General features: G+C 52.0%; 9 protein-coding genes across 9 annotated transcripts; 5 read left to right on the top strand and 4 right to left on the bottom strand.

Annotated features, from left to right (window-relative positions):
* Positions 1-88: 88 nt before the first annotated feature.
* Positions 89-1,379, bottom strand: J4E84_007351 (uncharacterized protein; the record flags this gene model as incomplete). Its single annotated transcript, XM_049389936.1, has 4 exons — positions 89-326; positions 389-577; positions 623-1,102; positions 1,153-1,379. The coding sequence occupies 4 exons, from the start codon at positions 1,377-1,379 to the stop codon at positions 89-91; spliced, it is 1,134 nt and encodes a 377-aa protein (XP_049242236.1).
* A 121-nt stretch (positions 1,380-1,500) lies between these two features.
* Positions 1,501-3,251, bottom strand: J4E84_007352 (uncharacterized protein; the record flags this gene model as incomplete). The annotated part of the gene is made up of 3 exons (XM_049389937.1): positions 1,501-2,144; positions 2,198-3,186; positions 3,235-3,251. 3 exons carry the CDS (start codon positions 3,249-3,251, stop codon positions 1,501-1,503), a joined length of 1,650 nt encoding a protein of 549 aa, XP_049242237.1.
* A 456-nt stretch (positions 3,252-3,707) lies between these two features.
* On the bottom strand, positions 3,708-6,735 carry J4E84_007353 (uncharacterized protein; the record flags this gene model as incomplete). The annotated part of the gene is made up of 2 exons (XM_049389938.1): positions 3,708-6,400; positions 6,450-6,735. 2 exons carry the CDS (start codon positions 6,733-6,735, stop codon positions 3,708-3,710), a joined length of 2,979 nt encoding a protein of 992 aa, XP_049242238.1.
* Positions 6,736-7,410: 675 nt separating this feature from the next.
* Positions 7,411-8,610, top strand: J4E84_007354 (uncharacterized protein; the record flags this gene model as incomplete). The annotated part of the gene is made up of 1 exon (XM_049389939.1): positions 7,411-8,610. One exon carries the CDS (start codon positions 7,411-7,413, stop codon positions 8,608-8,610), a length of 1,200 nt encoding a protein of 399 aa, XP_049242239.1.
* A 445-nt stretch (positions 8,611-9,055) lies between these two features.
* J4E84_007355 (uncharacterized protein) lies at positions 9,056-9,870 on the bottom strand (the record flags this gene model as incomplete). The annotated part of the gene is made up of 3 exons (XM_049389940.1): positions 9,056-9,109; positions 9,161-9,770; positions 9,827-9,870. The coding sequence occupies 3 exons, from the start codon at positions 9,868-9,870 to the stop codon at positions 9,056-9,058; spliced, it is 708 nt and encodes a 235-aa protein (XP_049242240.1).
* Positions 9,871-15,309: 5,439 nt separating this feature from the next.
* Positions 15,310-16,967, top strand: J4E84_007356 (uncharacterized protein; the record flags this gene model as incomplete). The annotated part of the gene is made up of 3 exons (XM_049389941.1): positions 15,310-15,858; positions 15,914-16,500; positions 16,553-16,967. 3 exons carry the CDS (start codon positions 15,310-15,312, stop codon positions 16,965-16,967), a joined length of 1,551 nt encoding a protein of 516 aa, XP_049242241.1.
* Positions 16,968-17,535: 568 nt separating this feature from the next.
* On the top strand, positions 17,536-18,516 carry J4E84_007357 (uncharacterized protein; the record flags this gene model as incomplete). The annotated part of the gene is made up of 1 exon (XM_049389942.1): positions 17,536-18,516. The coding sequence occupies one exon, from the start codon at positions 17,536-17,538 to the stop codon at positions 18,514-18,516; it is 981 nt and encodes a 326-aa protein (XP_049242242.1).
* Positions 18,517-19,040: 524 nt separating this feature from the next.
* On the top strand, positions 19,041-20,321 carry J4E84_007358 (uncharacterized protein; the record flags this gene model as incomplete). Its single annotated transcript, XM_049389943.1, has 2 exons — positions 19,041-19,719; positions 19,906-20,321. 2 exons carry the CDS (start codon positions 19,041-19,043, stop codon positions 20,319-20,321), a joined length of 1,095 nt encoding a protein of 364 aa, XP_049242243.1.
* Positions 20,322-20,996: 675 nt separating this feature from the next.
* On the top strand, positions 20,997-21,743 carry J4E84_007359 (uncharacterized protein; the record flags this gene model as incomplete). Its single annotated transcript, XM_049389944.1, has 1 exon — positions 20,997-21,743. The coding sequence occupies one exon, from the start codon at positions 20,997-20,999 to the stop codon at positions 21,741-21,743; it is 747 nt and encodes a 248-aa protein (XP_049242244.1).
* Between the last annotated feature and the right edge of the window lie 783 nt (positions 21,744-22,526).

A 22,526-nucleotide genomic window follows, 5' to 3' on the forward strand; every position in this document is an offset into this window, starting at 1 on the left:
ATGGTGTGGCCAATTTAGCCAGCCCGTCATCTGCGATGTAAAGTCGCACATGGTAAGACGAGACACCCAATCATACCCGAGAGCTTCGTCATCGCCAGAAAATCGGTATCAGCAAATCGTACGGCTCTTCCGATCCGAAATCCGTGGCGCTGGGGTCCCGCTCGCGCAAGTTTTTCTCTGCCTTGTCCCGGAATCCTTCAGCCTCGCTCTCGTACTGAGGATCCTGCGTCAGCGCTTCCGACAGCTTGAACAAGCTGCGCGCGTGTTCGACAGGCATGAGCTTCATGTGCTTTTCGGTGACCTTGATAGAGTCGCGCAAGTGTTTTCTATACGATTTAGTCCAAGTGCGCGTCTCAAATGTGGTATGGGCCTGCTCTGCTTCACTTACATAGCTGCTTCCACCTTGCCCTGATCGAGGCACACAGCTCCCGTTTTGTACATGCAAGCACCGTTGAATGGGTGCAATTCCTTCAAATCGCCTTTCAGCCACAGGTTTTGTGCTTCGATGAAGGTGGCTTCTGCAGATTCGAACTTCCCCTCACGTCGGTCAATGAGACCTAATGCGAAATATGCGCTACTGGAGATGAGCGTCTAGAGAGTTCACATAACGGATGAGACTTACTATGCTACCATGGCCCAGTTGAGAGTATCCTCGTTGCGAAACCCGTCGATACAAGTTTTAAGCAAGGCCCTCGCCTCATCCAATCGCTTCAGGTAGAGTAACCCTCTCGCCATGTTCTTGAGAATGACCACTGGGCAGGGTAATCCTTGACCGTGCCACGTGGCTTCAGCTTTCTTGAAGTATTCGAAGGCAGTATCATGCTTATTTGCTGTATTATAGCAGAAGCCCAGGTTATTCTCAAAGCTTGAAATGAGGTGGTACTTCGGTGGCTTTTGGTTCAGACGGATCTGATAAGCTTGCTGATTCCATTCGATAGCTTGATCGACTTTGCCGATGCTTTCGTACAAATTTGCCTGATGAGATAGCACAGATGCTTTCAAATCGTCGCGCCGATCCGCTTCGTCGAGCGTATCGACCGCAATTGTATTGATTTCGCATAGCTTCTTGAGGTCATTCATGAGGTTAGTCTCATACAAGAACCTGACATCGTTCAGTTACACTATCAGAAAGGTCACGGAGACTAAACATACCGCTGGCTTTGGTTGACGAGCTCGCAGAATTTCCATGTTGCCCTGAAAGACTTTGAAGCGCGATGTTCTTCCATGAAACTGTCTGCGAGGTTGATCACATGCTGTTGGTAGTAGTTGCATTCAGCCCAGTGATCGTACAGCTGACCTCTTCCGTCCATTTGAGGATAGGCTTTGTAAACGAACGCCACAGCATCGTCAAAAGCCTTCTGGCGTTCATCGGGTGACATGAAGTATTTGTACTGAGTTTGGACCATGCGATGTATAGAGTACGCCTTACTGTCACGATTTCGTTTGAGGAGTGCAAGAGTCAGCAAATGTTTCGTGGCTTTGGAAAACCTGCAAAGCGTGTTAGTCCATTGATGTGAATGTGAAGGTCTCAACATACTTGATTCCATCTTCGCAGAACTTGAAACCTTTGATCTTCTCAGAGCCCTCTGGGAACTCAAATATCGCTTGTGGAATGTTGTCTGGCATCAAAAACGCGGCAACACCAAGAATCTTCACACTCGTCGGATGATCCTTCTTCAGCGTCGTGAACGAGAAATGCCATATAGCTTCAAGGTCGCTCATTTGTTCAGAGTCGTCGACGTCTTCTGAATCGCTACTGTCTCCCAAGTCTCTGGTGTGCGCACTTCGAGGGTTCTTTCGATATGCTTTCATGAATTCAGTGATCGACCAATCGCTGTCTTGAATCATCCCAGCCATATGGGATATGCCCAACGCATGTCCATTGAGTCGTGTCGATAGCTCAAGAGCAGAGATGCCCTCTTCCTGGATATCACGACCTATCGCCTGTTTGAGTAGAAAGAACAGAAACTCTGAGCCCGTTTTTGGATCCCACGAGAGGATCTCGATTCCGGAAGAAGCAGGTTGGAAGGCTAGGGTGTGATTACGCGAGGTGATGATAGCTTTTCCGTGGCTCGAGCCCGGCCAATATGGCATCAGGATCTCCGCTAGCTCGACGTTATCGTAAACTACCAGCCATCGACTCGCTTTTGCATCATAAGTTACTAGTTATCAACAAGCACAAGCCATGTGAACTCACTGGATGTTTGGAACCAGTCTTGCACGAGGTCCTTGTTCTCCTCGTGCTTCTGGGGTTCCGCACCATCTAGCTTAAGTCGTAAAGCGATATCTGTGAAGCTCTGGCGTAATGACGCCGTCTTTTCCGCCTGAACCCAAAAGATGGCGTCGTAATCGTTGTCTTCGATTTTCTTATCGACATATCGCGAGGCTATAGCACTCTTTCCAATGCCACCCAGCCCATGCAGAGCTACAGAACGGAGGGAAGTGCCGGTAGAATTTCGTTCCAATGCCGAATCTATCTTGTCGAAGACATCGGTGCGGTTGAAGAATCTGGGCGCTTTCGTGGGTGGTAAAATGAAGCAGCGGGATACATGCGCAGTTGTGTTCTTGTGAGAAGCAATGGTACCTGCAACCCCCGTTGAGTTGACCAGAGTGAGTTTCTCCAAGCGTACAAGCGTCTCGTTGACGTCATGTTCCGTAGATGTGAATTGCTTCTCGAGCTGTGACCACTGTTCTGACGACCCGGGCGATGTGTTGTCCCGGATGGATTTGATCAAAGCCGTGGTAAACTCGACAAGTTGAGTCAACATGTCGAAGCAGCCCTCCCGCATGAGTTTGGTGACCGAATCAGCATTCCTACAATACGTGTTGAACTCCTCGATCTTGTTGCCAAGTCTTTTCATCATTTTAGGTATCTTCTCAAGAGTGCGTGGGTCTTCAGCAGCGACCTGGAGAATTACGCCCAGAAGTCCCCAAACGAACGCGGTAGAAAACCCGGTACCCATCTCTTTCTCGCTGAATTCGAGGAACTGGTTGTAGTGTACGAGGGTAGGTTTGAGTCGGTCGATTTGATGAGGTACGCTTCCCAAATCACCGCGGCCTTCCAACACTATCGTGCGAAGATCTTGCCATGATTGAACTTCTTCCAGTTTGAATCGGTCTCCCTCTTCGAGATCTTTGTTGCAGTTGGCTTTCACAGTGCGCCAATGGTTCGCGAAGAACTCAGAACTGCGTGCCGTTAGATGATCGATACGGTTGATGGCATTTGGGACCTACAGCTCTGCGTCATCCATGGTGGATGTAAAAAGTGGCAAAATGAACCGTTGATTGAAATTACGATCGCTTGTGGCAAATTTGACCGTAATGCGTGCCGCTGCGCATCATCAGAGCTGCCAGGCGTTGGGCGGCTTTAAGTAAGAAAAAGGATGCGCATGCTTTTGCCCCGCACTTTGTGCCACCACAAACAACACAAGGCTGAGAGGCTTTCGTCAGTTTCGTCATCAGACTAATCATGCACCGTAATGCGGTGTCCCGCTAGAGACCGGCAGATGATGTTCTTGTTTGAAGATGGAAACAGTGGCGACTGTCCAGGCCAGCAGGTACGAGCAGAACGACTCAACATAACAGCGATTGCCGTTTTGCAGCAAAGAGACCACGTGCGGGCTGACTGCGTTGGACACGAGATGAAGTGTAAGATTAGTGCGCACCTTCGGCCAAGATTTCTTCACCTAGGACCGGCTTGACCACTATCATGGTTTCCACTTCTTCCAAGCGTCTACAAATCCAACCTCTTTCTTCGCTTCGTCGCGGCCACCCAAGCCACCAGCTACGTCGCCCAGCCCGCCCAAATCAACAAGCGGTACCATACTAGGCCGGCCATGCGCGCACATGAACGGAAACACACAACCCGCAAGATTCCCCACCAACGCCTTACAGTCATCGACACTGAGCTCGTCGTTGAACATGATAGCTGAGCGACATGCGCGAGAGTTGATGAGATCGACGAGGCCAGGTGGGCAGGTAGCTAGACGTCTGACCCAATCGACGGGGTCGTTTGCTGATGAGCTGGACGGCGTAGGTAGCAGAGGGAGATGTGGATCTTCGGCGTACTTCCAGACTGTCGAGCGGAGGAAAGAGATCAGGACTTTGGGGTCGGCTTTGCATCGTTCCGATATGCCAGTTGGAAGAGCTATGACGGACAAAACATACCTCTCTTTGTCGGTAGTGCTAGGAAGAGACGCAGGACCTGTTGTCTGGAGGACATCGTAGAGAATACCCCACGCTGCGAACCTAGCGGCATGCGTTGTGAAGTGTGTTCGTTCCTGCGGCGAAATTGCAAGCTGAGTTGGCTTATCCAGAACGACAGAGGCTACCTGCGCCTGGTAGCCAAGCTTGGACTGGTATCTTGTCTCTTCTTGTGCCGGACTGCAAAGTTGGCGAAGGAGCGACTCAACCTGCACACGCTCATCTGCTGCATGCTGATCGATCAACACGATAAGCCCTGCGCACGTATCTTTTGCTCGTTTTGAATCTTGCATCTTGACCAAGATAAACTTCTTGTCGACCTGCGCAATGACTTGCGCGTCTCGCAGCCCTTCTTTTGACAGTCTACTAGAACCACTCGAAGAAGTCTGGTTGAAAGCTCTGTCGATATCGATGCGAGAACAACCGTGTCCAGAGTGATGGTGTCCGTCGTCGACCTTATCTTCGTGCGACGCCGCCTGCTGTATACGCTTTTCGCTCGGCTTGAAGACCGGGTTCTCCCATTTGTCTAGTATGTCATCAAGCCAGGGTGTCTTGCCAGCCACAGCCGTCGCAGCCCGTGTCGGTAATCGCATTGACCTACTCGATGTGTTCTGGGATATTGAATTCGAGAGCATAGCTGAGTCGGTACTTGGTCGCGTGCGAGCGTCAGGAACCACGCAGCCCGTTCTGGCGTTTAGTAGATGCGTCTTCTTAGTCGTTGGATCTGTCCACAAGATGGTATCGTCGTTCTCCTTGTCATCGATTTCCAGACTCTGTGCAGGCGGCGCTACGTCGTCGCGCTGTTCTTGTCCGCTCAGAGCACCTTGAGCTAGTGGCGCTACTTCAAAGTGGGCGAAAGCTTCGGAAGTTGCGCCAAGTGAAGTATCGAATGCGGTCTTGGATCTCGGCACGTTCAGAGTGCTGCTGAAGAACTCAGGCTTGCCACTCTTGATGCGCGACCACTCTGCAAAAGCTCCAGGTCCAGACCTGCTAATCGACTCGCGTGATGCTGCCTTATTTGGGCGCTTCCTCTTGAGAGACTGTGACGAAGTTGATCTTTGATTTGGCGTTGCCGAGTGGCTCCGATTCTCGTGTTGTCGGAAAGCGAAGTTGTTTGTTAGGCTCTCCGTGGCTGGCGTGTCGACAAAAGAGCCCTCAGCAGAGCTAGAAGCAGTACCAGGCCGTTCGCGCTTCTTGCGAGGCTGCCGGGATCTAAAGTGATGAACCGACAACCATTGAGTTACCATCGCATCTAGGACCTCCATGACGTTCTGTAAGTTCGCTTCATCTCCGATGAACTGATCTTCGGATACGCTTCTCCTGCGAGCCTCCTTCAACGAGATGCGAAGGTGAAACATGGCATATCTGTCGACGTCTTTGCGTGCTTTGAGCTGTCTGTTTGTATAGCCATCCTGCTTGAAGCGCTTGTCTGTCTGCCGTCGAAATTTCTCTTGCTCATCAATGTCGGCATCTTCTTCGATAGTACCAAAGCTGGACAATGCGAAGAGGCGATTGACCGCATCAAAAAGCTCATTGTGACCAACCTCGGCAGAAAGCGGTCGTATGCCCAGCGAGATGAACTGAACATGCTTGCTGGGTGCTGGAGTTAGTGATATAGCGCCCTTAATCGAGACGGCAGATGTGGAAGCCGACGCTGGTACCCACGACGCCCACTCATCGACGGTGATGTAGTTGGCCTGGGTCAATACGTTGAGGAGTGATGAGAGCTGTGCCGATCGTGGCTTCGCAATCTCACTTTCTTTTCTCTTTGTGGCTGCTTCCACGCCGGATATGCTGAGACTGAGCACCACCCTGTTGTCACCGTCCCGTATTCGAATAGCGACCGGACGCTGCCAACTGAGCAAGAGACCCGTTACGTCCCTTTTCAACCCATCCCAGAGTCTGTCGTGTTCGGCTCTTTGCTCTGAAATTATCGACCGTTGCTTCACGCGCACGGGCATACTGCCGAACAAGTTCCGCACGGTGACGCGGGTGCCATGCCTGCCTGAAATCTCGTGATGCGCCGACGCCGGAAGTTGCCTTTCCACGACCTTGGATTGGTGGAACGTTATCGCGTTATGTGAACGGTGTTGGTAGTGGTGCGAGGAGATGGTCAGGAGTGACATAGCAGCGAGCGACGCGAGGAAGATGCCATTGCGGCCAAGGAGAGGGTCGGTCGCATGGTACTTGGACGTGCCTGTCGCCGTCAATTTTCTATCTAGATGGCTTCCGGCGTGTACACATACAGTAGAGCTTGCCCAGCCCTCCTTCTTCGCGAAACTCGAGGGGAGATACGCCGAGACCGTCATCTTCGACCGAGCATCCGCCGCGCGCGAAGTCAATCGCGGCTTCTACCTTGGTCGCTTTCGCATCCAGGGAATTCTTCAGGAGCTCCAGCACAACTCCCGTAAGCGAGACAATTGCCGTCGACGACTTGATTTGGGCGATCACCTCGGCGGGCAGGGGCAGTATAGTTCGCGTGGAAGCATTGGGGATAGTATGTTTGGCGCCAATGGACGTGTTTCGGGTCATGACGTAGTGATAGGTCTGGCGGGCGCCCCCTCAGCCTTCGTTGTTTGATGACCCGTGTTCGATCATGTTAAGGGGTCGCGCCGTGATCAGTGTTGAGTTTGGGTGGGCGATAACATGGAGATCTACAGAACATACGCAATCGTGTGTCGTGAAGGGAACATGGCGGCTTAGCGCGGCGGGCGGCAGGTGCGCTGGGGAAAAGGGTCAGGGTCCAGCCGGAGATATGAGCAGGAGCGACCAGCAGCTCCTCGCTCTTTCCCCATCAGCGCAACCTCCCGGCCCCGACCGCGTAACTCAGACTGCCTCAATCGTCTCGGATTACTGATAGCAGCGATACGACTTGCTGTCTCGCCATTCGATAATCGCGCCCGACCGCCTGCGCTGGCTTTCACGACGCACACCGCGCTACCGACAGCCGCGTCCCCATTACTCCAGTAGATTCGACGTGGGATCGTCCGACTAAACGTGGCATCCCGCGCCTAACTAGCCCAACGACCTCCTTCACTCACCACCGGCACTCTATATTTGGCAGCCGGCATTATGGCTACGGCCGAAGCTGCGTCGAGACCCCATGGTACGGTGAACTAGTCTTGCACAGCCATTGTCTCAGACAACTACCCAAATTATATCCTCCCTACACCACGCCCGCTCTCCCCTCGACAAATTATGCTCACCATGCTAACGCGATACAAAGACCGACATGCGCGCAAGCGACCCTTTGCGGGTTGGATGAAGCGCCTGGCCAACCTCAAGCCCTCTTCATCCGACGCCCCAGGCAAGAAGGGCAACACCGTCAAGAAAGGCGCTCCAAAGAACAACCCCTATCCTGAGTCTGGCTACATCAACACCAACGTACCGCCCGCCGACAACTCGTCCGTCACGACCCCGGCCACATTACGATCGCACGATAGCTATACGTCCATAGAGGAGCCCGCGGCCGGACAGCGACAGGCGATAGACAAGAGCAACAAGTCCACCGCCCCTACGGTAGCCACAGTCCCCGAAACAGTACACTCGTCGCGGTCAAAGGCAGAGACAGGCGGCAGCAACTTTGTCAATGGCGGCAGCACATTCTCGTCCCCGCACGGCTCAGAGCACTCTCTCACCACCACCCTGACGACCATACAATCGACTGCGCCCTCAAATATCCTCAACCTCGGCCAAGCGCAACCCCAGAACAATGCGACAACCACAAGCACTACGCCCGTGCACTTTTCGCATCAGTTCCCCACCTCACCGCCGCCGTCAGCCATACCGCCGCATCTGGCGCCGCAGCAGCCGCAGCAGCAGCAGCCCAACTCATATCAGGGCGCCACCGCGAACAACATCCTCACCGATAACGCGTCCATCCTCACACTCGCCTCCTCATCGAAGCGCCGCCGTCGCAACTCCGTAGACACCAATGCCTCGATGCGCGCACTAGCCCCGTCGTCGCATTACGGCGGCAGTCGCGAATCGCTGCCCCTCAGCGTACTATCCGCGAACCCCGACGCCATATACTCGCCCTCCGGCAGGCCAAGCAACGTCAGCGCCTTCGTAAACGCAGAGCGCGCGAGCGTCTACTCTGCGTCTGGCGTCACAGCCCCGGTCCTGCCCAGCGAGCGCAACAGCTACTACGCGACCAAGCAAGCCGACGGCCTCAGCGTGCGCAGCGGACTCCTTGGCCACGGCCGCACTGATAGTATCAGCAGCATGCGCGCCACGCCCACCAGCCCGCTCGCTAGCCCTCGCGAAAACCCCATGGGCCCCGCACGCATCAGTCGGAAGAGCTCAGAGTGGAAAGACGCGAGGGAAGCAAGCGACGAGGACGAGGCGCCAGCGAGCCCAATCGTCGAAGAGCACGAAGATAAACCCACACCGAATGCTCAGACCTGAGTCAGTCCCAATGAAGCAGGCGCACGAGTACAAAGTTATGATAACCGAGATACCAACATTGGCGTTGATGGGGTTAGGATTGGCGGGTGGGCTGTGTCACGATATTCGGATTAATAGGGCAGTACGGAATACGGTTACTGGTACTCGTGATTCTAGGATGATGCGAGGATGGCGTTAGTCTGGGGTGGGGCTGGATGGGTGGGTAGGTTTGTGGTATTTTGGCTTCTTCATCTTATACCCTAGTATCGAATGGAGCTTTTTTCTTTCTTTGTGAAGTGAGTGCACGATGTATGTTTGGGTTTTTTGTTTGGGGGAAGGTGCGACTAGTCTATGGAGTAGCTGATCGCTCTTTCTACATTCGAAGCGACCTGGCCCGTGGCCTTTCCTCAACCGCCAGAGTTCTCTCCATGTTCACCATTTACTTCTGGTCATCCCTTTCCGTTCCCTAGCTGTGACAATACTTTCCGTTGGCAGCACAGGCCATCTTTTCTTCCTCGGACTCGTGAAGATGATAGTCGCAAGCAGACAACTCCGTCGTTTCAGCACATACCCGGATCTTGGTTTGCTTCAGCATAACGGCAACAAGGAACTCATGTGGCAACCGGGACCTCCGACGCTTTTCTGCCTCGTTGTCATGCCACTCATCCCATGCAGTGCCCTGCAAGTCAACCATCATAACGAGGATCGGGCTGTCCGTCGGCAGGTTATCGAAGGCCCATATAACAGCCGTGTAGGTAACGCTACTGCATATCTCCATACCCTTCTCAATGAAGTGGTCGTTGACGAATGTGTTGTGTGCGAGACGATGGAAGACTGGTGTGAGGAATCGATCTCCGAATATAACACACTTCAAGACAAGCACGCAAGCGTAGCCATAACTGGACGAATTTTGTAGAGAGACGAATTCAGATGCCTCTGCCAATCGCAGGATTGACTCCCAGTCTGACGGTATCTCCTGCGCGTAGAGCCAGTGCACAAAGACATTGAACACCGGGACTTCGACGTCCTCCAGTGTCACGCCCTCGTCAGACTCTTTCCAGCGCCCGTTGAATGAGGTGCGGAAGTACTCTGAGTGGTGGCAGATGATGTCCTTGTGGATGTTGTAGCGCTTCTTTTCGGGGCCGATGAAGATCGTGACAATTTCACCTCTGGTTGCAGAGCTGTTCGGTCTGTCAGTGACTGTGATAGCTGAAGTTGCAGCGAGTGAACTACTTACCTGAACACAGGTGCGGCTTGAGGCTCATGTGGTGTGTTCGCCATAGCGCTGTCAAATTTGTACGGCTGTGGTGGTGTGCAGGTAAAAGAGAGGTGAGGTGGGGGGAAGAGTCTGTGCAGACTACTCGCGGCTTGGTCGAACTTCGGAAGTGAAGGTGAGTTCAGAGCAAACACACTAATCCAGAAAGCGCTCTAGCTTATCTTATCTTCTCTCACTTCCTGGAAAACCGTGAGCAGGTTTGAGAAATACGTTGTGTGGAGTGAAGTATCTTTAAGAGGGTATGAGATAGCGTGTAGGACTTTAAGTAGGTTGCTAAGGTGTTGAGTGAGTTTATAGTGTGGTTATATGGATACATAAGTTTCTGGATGATTGATACCAGGCAGTGAGAAGGCTTGAGTACCTCCTGGGTTCGGTGAGGTTGTTGATTTCGTCGTAAGAGAGGTCGATGTAGACGTCTCGCACTGGTCGATTTCAGGGGATGTGCATCCTGTATCTACCTCTTGAACCTTTCCTTTAGAGACAGATGGAGCTATGCTGGTACATGTTTTGATACTAGTCGATGTTTGATTGACACACATACCATATCTACCCCCAAAACCTCTCCAGCCATTTCCAAAGTGCCATCTGACACTGCCCCATTTCAAGCGATATACACCTGATATATGTCACCAAAACCATCTTACGTGATGCTACAGTACTATCTCGACCACCTCTCGTCTTCTTCAACTTCCTTCCATCTGGTGAAAGATGGGATGAAAGACATAGTGGGCTGTGCGGTGAAGAGTCAAATGTGACTAACATGGCGAAAGAGTCAACACCACGCGGCCACCACACAGTCACAACACTGTATGTGACTGTTGTACGTATGAATCACTGTATGAATATGTCTGGTATAAGAGTGGAGGGGGGATGGCATCTGGTTTCCACCACGCACGCCTCCAGGAACGCGACCTATCCGAGACGATACCAGACGAACCGCTCTACGAAGCCGCCTCTCATCTATCTTAGACTACGGTCTCTATCTTCCATCTAGCTGCAACTCATTCCGAGTACATGGTCGACAAATCGCAGTTCGGGTACTTGGTTCAACGTAGCAGGAACCTATTTGCTTCATGCATGTCACAACACCACAGCTTTACGAAGACTATCAACGTTATACAGTCAGCCCAAGAGATATATGAGAAATTCGTGAAGCAAGGACCTTGTCCGAAAATTGGCGTGATTGAAGGACTCCAAGAACTCGACCGTCTTTTGACAGCTTTTGGAGCAGCAGTCCCGCCCGCCCGAGACGACGAAACCTTATCAAAAGAGTGGGACCAAATTCTAGTTGTCGTTGAGACCCTTGCAGATATCTCAAGCAGCTAAGTGGGTAGGGGGCTACAATGTCGCTGGATCGAAGACAAAAGCGCTGGCAAAGCATTATGTATCTGTCACGTCTCTTAGTCTGGGAGTCTATGGCCACCAAAAAGCATATCATGGTAGGCTAGACCAGTCATGTCGAATGGATTGTTGATTGCTAACTACACTCTGATAGCCAGACTACGTCATATCGTCAAACGATCGTAATCGTCTGCTCGACACATCCATCAAACCAGTTTACTTCCGAGCGCGACATTGGATAACCGACGCCAGCCCGACTGAAAGTATTAGGAGTTGCAGGTACCGGGTTCAAGACTAGCATGCATATTCGTCGGGGCGTAGGATTCCGGAAGCGAACAACAAGAAGTCCATACAAGTAATCACCCCAAATTTCAGTCTCATCTTGCCACCCAGCATCTCCATAGATCGCCACGTTGTATTGTGTCTCTTCACCGTTGTCAAGTCCGAGGAAGCGGACAGCAACATCGATTTCTTTCCATCGTAGCTTACAGAGTGGGCCCTTGACCACGATATTCCCGGATGTCACTTCTCCCCATTCATCCCACAAGTGATCTATGCTCACATCTAGGATAGTCGTGACGCACCTATATTCATCAGACCATATGTGTTCTTCCCAGACGATCGCACCCTGGATGGCAGCCCAGGACCACGTCGGCGCTCGATATTTCTCCGAGCGTGTATCGTCCGGGTTGACGGATCTCCATAACAACGCCTCGGGAAGATGTATATCCCAAAGCCCAGCAATATACCTGACATGGCCCTCGATCCTCCCTTGCCAAATGTTCCATACGTCTCGCGCCATTCCACTTATCGCGACTAGTTTGTCGTTGGGGTAGGTGAGCTTGGCAATAGAGTAATCGGTGACTAAAGCCTGCCAAACCATTTGCATTTGCACTGCGCCTGGTTGTCTTGATATTCCTGGAAGACGCTTGTGTACCGGGGCGGATGACGGAAAACAGGCCTTGGATTGCTCGTACACGGGTTTGAGTAGAGTGCCAGTAGAACTTGTGAGAATAGCGGGAAGACCATCGGGGAATGACTCGCAATAATTGTCAGTGCGGCATTCCCAGAACACTTGCTCTTTACCAAAATGTAGCACCCTTCTAGACAGTTGTCGTTCTTGGAATATCCATGCTCGGTGAAAGACTGCTGTCTTTTGAAGTACCTCTCCGTAGAAGTCTTCGTGTATGATGTGCCAGCTGACGTCTGTATGATCGTCGTATAGATACCCCAGGCCTGCTAAACTGATGGAGAGAGGGCAGACTGGATGCGGGCCAATTGATGCTGGATCACGCTCGAAGTAGAAGCCTTCACTTGCATCTTGAGCTCCAGACGCTGACAAATTCAACGTAGAGTGACTGTAGACTTTGTGCATCTGTACAGATTCTGCTTGCCAGTCCGCTTTATCGTCCTGTATCTGATAGCATATAGTCAGCATCAGGTCGTTGCAATTCGGTGAGATCCCGTACTATGCACAATGAATCTATCCAAATGTATGTCAAACCAAGAGATTTGCAGAGAGATATTGCATCTTGAAAGGTCCTCGGAAGTGCCTCGAAATCCAACTGTTGTTGGAACTGAGCTAGATTGTTGCAGACCAACTTGGTAATCGGTTTGGAGCCCCAGCAGTGACTCAGAGTCGCATAACCACCTCGCAGACGTTGGCCTTTCGTGATAAGTAGTCTAGTGTCAGAGATTGTTGGCATCACTTGAAGCAATCTTGTTGGATACCACGTAGTTTCTGCGTCTTCTCGACAGGTTTTGTGGGATGTTCGACATCGGTTGAGCCATCGCTGGACCAAGTGCAGGATTTCTGGAGAGCGTGAGTTGGAAGGTAGGTGACTTCGCAGATTCGTGAGCGTGTCTATTGGATTAGCATACTGCATGATCACAAATATCAACCGGTAACGTACTCGGGGCGTAAGGTATGTAGTAGAAGACGTCGAGAAGTACTACAGGCTCTTTGTCATATTCTTGGCCCTTTCGATAAATCTTGAGCCGTGCAGTGTGCCGCGGGTCTTCTCCGCCTTGTGCAGCTGTTTCAGCTATGTAAAATGTGGCAGGATGTACCTCCATGCGTCTTGTGGAGCGCACGTTGGTATGGTAGTTGCGCCATAGCCTTCTGCAGATGTAACAACCAGCTCTTGATGCTCTAAACAAGGATGCAAACCCATCATAGTGAACTTGATACCGTTCGAGGGGTTTGTAATCTATAGAAGATACCCGATGGAGAATCGGACGCATAGCGAGACAAACATCGCAAAGATGCATTACGATCGGTTGTACATAAATCCGGTGCTGAAGAGAGTCGAATCAAGCCAGCTATAGTTGGAACTGTACGTGAGGAGTAGAGGAGAAGGTTGATGTCGAAGCAAATGACGTACTCCGCGATGGCGGGGCTGTGAAGTCATGCGCGAATGTGGCACAGTAGCACAACATCGGACCTTCTCGCAAAATTATGTTGCAGCAGACTCGCCCAGCTCCAATCACACGGTATCCCATCTAGTCCTCACTGCTTGTGCATTCGCATAGTAGGCATGGTTCCACGCCCCCACTGCCAAGCAGATAGACATTGAGGTAGCGTGACTAGATGGAGCAGACAAGGTGTGATGATCCCGGTGGCAGGTAGCGTTTGTTCCCTGGAGAATGGCGGTCATAAAGGCATCTAACCGACTGGCAGGATAAGCTCGTGTGGTTGAGCAACCTTTCCCCTTGAGCGTGACTGGAAGAATATAAGTTCGAGGAGGATAGCTCTTAGCTCCACTCACTTCCGTGCCGGCTGGCCAGGCACACATTTCTTTGCTGATTCCTGTGTAACACGGTAGCTTATATGACAACATGTGTTCAAAGTGTAAGAGGCTTGTGTCGCTAGCGACTACGGGAAGTCACATGGCCGGCCGAGTGTTGCGACTTGGAGCGTCAAATCAAACTGCTTGCTTGTCGAAAGCTTCATTACCTCTATAAACCCGTCCATATCAGCGAAACAAGCGGCTCGCTGCCATGTGTCGCGCGACATTTCCATGTAACAGAGCTAGGCCAATCGTAGCGACAACACGCCCAGTCGGTCGTTCGTGAACAGACGGCATCGAACTTTGTTACGCATTTGACTTGTTCGTTCCTGCATACGCGGCTGAGCATGAACTATCTGTACAGTAGGGATGGGCTAAGGAGATGACTTTGTGTGAAGAAGCTTTTGACCAGTGAATAAGGTATTGTCCACGCGGCGTGGCAGAGAGTAGAACGACAATTGGCGACTGCCTGGAGTTGCAGATGTCGGATATTTGTTTAACTGGGTCAAAAACTCCGTCCACCGCGCATATGGCATGTCTCGCGACGCGATTCGACGTGCGGGAGATGAAATTGAGAGGATATGATAATGAGGGTGACGGTGTTCGCGTTCTGGCCCGCAAACCGCGCGGCGATACGCGCCCGGGTACCTCCGGGGCTGGGCATCCAGGGGCTCTGGGGCTAAGATCAGTGCGGATTAGCGCCCTTGGCAATCCATCTTTCCGCTCTGGCTGCGTGCGTCACCTCCACAACATCCAGGTCTCAAAGTTCGTTCTCCAGAACCGACACGGCTTCGAGTCCGCTTCAACGCACACATGTCTTCTCTCGGAAGAGACTTCCGTCCTCACAAGATCATCACCGACCATTGAAATTATCGTCTTCAGCCTAGTTTGGGTTGGCTGGCATGACACCTAGCAGGTCGTTCATGTCGCACACCAACTACGACACGAACATGTCGCTTCTGTGGTATGGAGTGCAACTCCCGACCCCGCGTTGTGCTGGTAGATCGGAAAACGGTGCCCGTACCTGCGTATGTACCCCGCGACAACATCCATTCTAGCGTTCGCTACCCCGCCACGCCATCGGAGAACATGTGGAAGAGAGGTGTGACCGCTGTATGATTTCATGTCGAATCACATGTGTGAATTGTTCAAAAGGCGCTGGCGATGCTTCTCCGGGCGACATGTTAGTGTCCTACATCGTAAGGGTACTTGACGATCCTTTGGAGCGATGGACACTCAACGGATATATCTATTGTCGGCATCGCAGTGTCCCTCTCTAGTTGATCTAGTGTACTCGTATTCTGCAGTTCCCGCATGATGTCTACGCAAGACTCTAGTCTGAATCTCTCCTCATACTTCACGATACCTAATATCCTCCTAGTACTCGCGGCATATACTACCGTGAGATGCGTCTACCAGATCATCTACTATCGATATTTCCACCCGCTACGACACTTCCCGGGTCCCTTCTGGGCCAGCATGACACGGCTATGGATCGCCTATCATAACATCAAAGCTGATGAATGCGAGGTCGAACTCGCCCTACACCGCAAATACGGCCCCGTCCTTCGCGTCACGCCTACCCTACTGTTGGTTTCCGATGCTACCAAGCTTCCCGAAGTGTACAATCGTCAATCGAACAAGTCGAATCATTATATCACCGGCAGCTTCGGCAAGACCGAGAGTTTGTTCAATATGCGGGAACACAAACACCATGCGCACTTTCGCAAGATCGCTGCTGGCCCATATAGTTTCAGCAACGTCAGGAAGATGGAGGGGCTAGTGGACGATCGCATCCAGCAGTGGACTGACAAGCTGGAGGAAGTCTTCGGTGATGGCAGTAGATTTGACTTTGCGCCATGGGTACGCTTCACACTATCGTTATGCTGGCGATCAGGGGCACTGACACTTGATACAGGCAGTATATATGGCATATGACATCATATCGGAGATCGGCTTTGGCGCACCCATCGGATTCATCGAGAGCGGCTCCGATATCGACGGCTTGATCAAAGGCTTCCACGATGGTCTACTTCCTTTTGGTCTAATGGCTCGGCTCTGGCCGTTTACACAATGGGCGAAAGGCACATGGTTCGGCGAGAAATATCTTGTGGCGAAGCCCGAGGACGACTCTGGTATTGGCACGCTGATGCGCTTCCGTGATAAGCTCATTGCCAAGCGAATCCAAGATATCGAAGCTGGTAAAGTCGACAGAGTCGATCTGCTACAGACTTTCCTGGATGCAAGAACAGAGGACGGTGCACCGCTGGATTTGGACTACATCAAAGCTGAAATTCTTCTCGTACTACTGGCTGGCGCTGATACGACAGGAACTGCATTCCAGGCGATGGTTGCGTACATTACCTCTGATGCTCAAGTATATGCGAAGTTGATGGAAGAGTTAGATCGGGTCACTCGCGAGGGCAAATTGAGTTACATGCCGCAGTATGACGAAGTGTTAGAGCATTGTCCATACTACGTTGCCTGCGTCAAAGAAAGTATGCGGTAGGTCATACTCATCTTCTTCATTGTCATTCTCGTATACTGACGAATACAGTCTCTGTCCCTCCGCTCCGAACATCTTCCCTCGCGTTGTGGGTTCGTCAGGGATGCACCTGCATGGCCGCTACGCGCCGCCTGGTACCGAAATAACCTGCAACCCCTGGCTCGTGCACCGCGATGAGAGGATCTATGGTGCAGATGCCTGTGATTTCCGTCCAGGAAGGTGGCTCGAAAGCGAGGAAAAAGCAAAGGAGTACAACAAGTATAACATGGGCTTTGGCTATGGCGCGAGAGTATGCCTTGGAAAAGATATCGCGCTCATGGAGTTGTACAAGGCCCCGTTGCAATTCTTCAGGACGTTCAATATTGAGATCGACGAAAGCCGCAAAGGCAATTTTGTAGTCAAAGGTGGTGTAGGATTCTGGGAGGACATGTGGATCGGTATCAAGCGGCGGAAGACGGCGTCGTGATACAATAGATCGAGATGGCCGTTAAGTGTATGCTAGTCAGTACTCAGCGCTGAAGTCCTCAAATCTAAATGATGGATGGTGCAATGGTACTTGTTGACGCAATGACGAGCTGGTGATCTAGACCATCCCGTCCCGACCTCGTCACGTGCTGGCGCGGCGATCTACCGCTAGCGAGATCTTGGCGAAACAACTCGAAACGACCGCAATTACGCTACCCATTCTACGGTCCGCGCCTCAGCAACCCAACCACTCGCAGCTCTCACCTTGCCTTTGTACAGGCGCGGCGGCCCCCGCACTGGGGTGCACTGCAAATGTTTCCGAGATGATCCTCGATTGGCGCCGTCTTCTTGGTCCAGGCCTCAGGCCCCAGCGGAAATGGCTTGTTTCATTGCCCGCCTGGTTATATAGGGGAGCAACTCCAACATGACGACGACCTGCTACCGCTTTCACGATCATTCGCATCGTTTACATTCTTTTTACCGTCTCTCACAGACACACTGACCTGGTTCGCTGGTCGTTCGCTCTTTATTTCGTTCCTCGCTTTGTTTGATCATCTGCTAGCATCATGATGCACTCTGCTTTCTTTTTTTCCCTGCTTGCCGGTACGGCCTTTGCTCAGTATGGCGATAACAGCTACAACGCCCCTGCTGGAGGCTCGAAGCCTGCTCCCTCCGTTACAGCACCTGCTGGGTACGGCACACCCGCTCCAAACCCGATTGCGTCCCTGGTGCCCATAGTACCCATCGTCTCTGTCATTACATCCGCCCTCGGAGCTATACCCTCAGGATTCCTTCCCGACAATGATCTGCCCAACCCTTTCAAGTCCATCTATATCCCGGCATCCCAGCTATTCAACCCTGCTATTGCACCTGCTTTCACAGAGACTGCCGCGGTCCCTCTTCTGTCCCTCTTGCCGGTCTACTCTACCGTATCCAGCTCGTCCGTTGTCGAGCCTACCGGCTCTGCTGAATACCCGGTAGCTCCTCCTACCGTCAAGCCATCCAAGCCTGCAACCTCCACGACTTGCACCGAGAGCAAGGCCCAGAGCACCCGCGTACCCCTAGACGCTACTCGTTCATCGGCTGCCCCTCAGAAGCCTACCGGCACAAGCTCGGCAGCTACCTCTACCGTTGCGACATCCAAGCCTGCAACCTCCACATCTTGCACCAAAAGCAAGGCTCAGAGCACGCGCGTGCCCCTCGACGCTACCGCTTCATCGCCTTCTCCTCAGCGTCCTACCGGTACAGGCTCAGCAGCAGCCTACCCCACCGGAACCGGCATGCGTCCCTCTGGCAACACACGCCCCTCTGGCACTCCTCGCCCAGACTACTTCCACAACGGCAGCCGTCCCCAAGACGGCTTCGGCTGGGGTCGCCCTAGGCCTTCTGGCAAGTGGCCTCACGCCTACCCCAAGCCTACCCATGCAGCTCATCGCCCCACCAAGCCTTCTGCTGCCCAGGGCTACGGAGGTGTCAAGCCCAGCAGCACGCCTTGCACTTTGGAAACCAGGGTCAGGCCCAAGGCTACCCCCGCCCCTGCTCACTACTAGAGAGCAAATACAACTTGAAGGTATCGCTTCCTGGATTATAATTATGTAAACGTAGTTCATGTATATACCTTATTATCCACAGACCTCCGAGTGGGGTAATACAGCACATGCAGTTGATAGGCGATGCGCCTGTTGCGGTTGTCATTGCCAAGTTTCTTGTCTCGCGTGCGTTCGACTTGATTCATCATCTTTCACCGCTGTCACCTGAAGGCTAGCCAGTTTCCTTAGCATACAACTTCACCGTCTTACATGTCTCCAGTATCGTATCTATGCCAGCGCGATAAGCTTTCCTAACGTCTATCTACGATTGCCTAATCAGTTCGGACTCATCGCGATGAGTGTGGACCTTCCGTCCCTACGAGTTTGTACCACAACACCGGACTAGCGGGCTTGGCGGGCAAATGCGCTCTCTCACTTTCCCACACACTCGCAAATTTACTCATCTGCTTTCGCTATTGACTGCTGATTCGAATCTTCTCTTACAGCTTGAACAATCTCTCATATCACTTCGCGCACCCGCGGCGATGGCGGAACACACAAAACTCATCACGATCGATCCCAACGGCGACACACTGCTCAAGCTCAAGGACATCCGCTGGGAGCTACCGGAATGGATCGACGAAGCCACTCGTTTCGCACCGCCTGCTGAGACTACCGAGTCATCACACAAGGATACTGCGATGGAAGGTGCGGACGGGAGCGACCAGCGCAAGCACCCCGAGGAAGTACACTTCTTGGTGTCATCACGTCAGCTGCGCCTTGTGTCTACCTACTTCGATAACATCTTCAAGAAGAACTTCGCCGAGAGCGTTGCCGACCCCGCGGATGGAAGATACCATATCTGGGCTACTGAGTGGAACCCTACGGCGCTGGAGCAACTTCTGATTGTCGCGCATGCTCGAAACACAGGTCTGAAAGACCACGTCGATCTCAACGAAACGGTAGAGATGGCTTTGATAATCGATTACTACGACATGCGGGAGGCGCCATATGCCCACTCCAAGAAATGCTCTCTTCGATGGGGCGGCAACAACCACTGCTCACGAGCAGCTAACCACATCCTCGGTAGCAACTTTGTTAAGCGGGTGTTCTTGTCATACGTGTCCCAATCAAATGAGGTCTTGGGGAGAGCGATAGACATAGCAAAGAAGCACAGCAAGGGGCCACTACAAGATCTAGGATTACCATTGGGCAATATCCCAGGTGAGATTGCACACCACCCTATCACGTCAACCAAGAAAAAAACTGAACAGGCTTGCAGTCTACATCAACATGAAAACCTACAAAATAGGTGACCTGGCGTCGATGTAGGCTCTAGACCTGTTCAGTTTTTTTCTGGTATGAGGTGCTATCATAAACAATCTAGCTAATGTATGCGAGAAAAGTTAGAAGAGCACCGACAGCAGGCCATCAAATCAATCGTCGACCAGCTGGACAGTTTCATCGAACGTCTTCGCAAAGGTGAAGAATGCTGCAGCTTCACTTGCCGAGCATCCGTTCTTGGCTCTTTGATACTGCTCAAGCAACCTGGTGGACTATCGTCGGCTTTAGGAGGCACTGTTTCACCTCCTTACTACGGAATAAGTCTCCAGGAAGCCCATGCTGCTGTGCGGGCTACAGTGACCCGGAAAGAATCTTCTGTTATGGTTGGCAAGATAATTCTGGACCAAGCATATATGCCCGTAGGAGCGTGCAAGGAATGCGACTTCAGGGGTTTATTCGACCAAATCATGAAGAAGGCCGACGAGGATCTAAACTTCAAACTCGATCTCAGTCCGTCCAAAGTCGTCAAATCCTCGAAGTGAGGGTTCAGGGAAGATATCCAAGATGCCGACGTCTATGCAGGGTAGCGATGGATGACCATGTATCAGCAAGTGAATGAAGGATGAAGGGTAGCCGAGGAAAGAAAGGTGCAAAACTGCCAGAGTCGTCTGACACCGCTGAACCTTCAAATGAAAAGCTGATATCGCACTGAGTAATAAGTGTCTCATAGTCAAAGTTCCAATCTGTCATCGCAGCATACTTATACTGACGCCGTGTACTATGACTCATCTTCAAACTCAGCTACATTATAGTTGCCATCCACTTTATCCACTCGTACTGCGATGACGGAGAACACACACCCAAGGTACCATCAACCAAACTACAGTTCTACTTCGTAGAAAAAGGATAGCCTGCAGACTCAAACATCGAGGTCAGAACGGGCTGGAATAGACGCAGTGGTAGTAGTAGTAGTGGTAGTAGTAGTATTGCGATGACGCAGAGCGTAAACAAGCCACGTACAACTATGCGGTTCTTGCTGCCGACTTGTCTGTCTCACGTGAGCCCGACTGCTTTACTAACACTCCACTCTTGTTCTTAGCAGCGCAATCCAACGTGAGAGCTTGCCAAGCAAACACGCTTTTTCTGACCATTAATCTCTCTCGCACTTGCTCTCATTTACCCAAGACTCAACCAATTCCGCGCACGCCTCCGCCACGATGGCCTCAGAACCGAAGCTAGTGACGATCGATCCCAACGGCGACACCTTGATCATCTTGGAAAATCCGAAGACCTGGCTACTGGACCCGACACTAGGACAACAGCTGGAAGTGAAAGACGATACCGATTCTGACATCGATTCCAACAGCGACGAGTCTATCGCTTACGACGCGACTGAACACGCATCTCACGACAGCGCCGCGAACGAAAGCTCATCCCCGCCCGCAGTCAAATTCCTCGTATCGTCGCGCCAGTTGCGCATCGTGTCGTCCTACTTTGACAGCATATTCAAAGGTGGCTACAACGAGACAGTACTGAACCCCGCCGACGGCTTGTATCACATCAGAGCAGAAGGTTGGGATGCGGAGGCTATGGAGGTCATCATGAACATTGTTCATGTCCAGGTCAAGCGGATACCCGAATACGTCTCGTTGGAGCTCTTTGTCAAGATTCTTGTTCTTGTCGATTACTACCACATGCAAGACGCGATTGCTTCTCATGCAACGCTGTGGATGTCGCAGACCATAGGGTCCGACAGGCCTACAAGCTATAGCGCGAAAGCGGTCTATTGGCTTTTCTTGGCTATTCGAATGGGGGATCGCACACTGTCCAGGAACATGGCGCGCGTCATTATTACGACTGCATCCCGCCCGATTACATTCCAGGGTCTTCCCTTTCCGCCAGAACTCGAGGGTAGGAAAGCTCCATTCTACGGACAGACTCATGCTAATCCAACCGATAGATGAAATGAACACATTGCGACGAGAAGCGCTAAAGGTCTTGCGTGTCCACATCAAAACTCTCAAGGAAGACCTACTTGAAGGCCGAGAAGGTTGTTTCCCAGCGTGTGAGGCCATGCTACTGGGATCGCTCCTAAAAGGGCTACGAGGCCTCAACCTACTTCGATACATCGATGGCGTCGAGCGGGATGTAATGCTCGAGCATGCGTGGGACGGGCTAATGGCTATCCAGACTCCAGATTGGTGCGAGCCGGCAGTACCCGGGAAGTCACATCTTTGCGATGTGGGACTGCGTCTTCGGATTTTCGTTACGGAATCTGTTCAGGTGGTGAACAGTGGGCTACGGGCACTCTCACTCTTAGACTGATCGACGAATCAGGCGTTTGGCGGGCGAGGTGCTGTAGTTCCTTCGCGATAGCTTGCTAGGAGGGTTGTATAGTAGGCCATCGCGATTTGTATGATGCAAAAGGCATGGGAAGGTCTGTTGCAGAACAGTGGAGTTGGGAGGGCATGCACAATGTTAAGACACATGGTTACATAAGGCTACCAGCAAGGTTGAGAAGGTGGTAATACCAAGGGCCTAGTCAAAAGAAAACCGCGGTGAGCTTGCAAAATTAGAACGAAGTAAAAAGAGTGGCGCGGAAAAGGTCGAGTATTGCGGGCTGCGCGGACGATGATTCATTCACTACCAAATACGTGAACGTTCTTCGACAAGAGAAGAAGGATGCGCGCAACACCTCATCCCGGTCTACGACCCCAACTCTCCAATCTCTACTTCTTCGTACCCGA

Source organism: Alternaria hordeiaustralica, assembly GCF_023758085.1.
Source record: "Alternaria hordeiaustralica strain BMP 2776 chromosome Unknown scaffold_16, whole genome shotgun sequence".
NCBI classification, from domain to species: domain Eukaryota; kingdom Fungi; phylum Ascomycota; class Dothideomycetes; order Pleosporales; family Pleosporaceae; genus Alternaria; species Alternaria hordeiaustralica.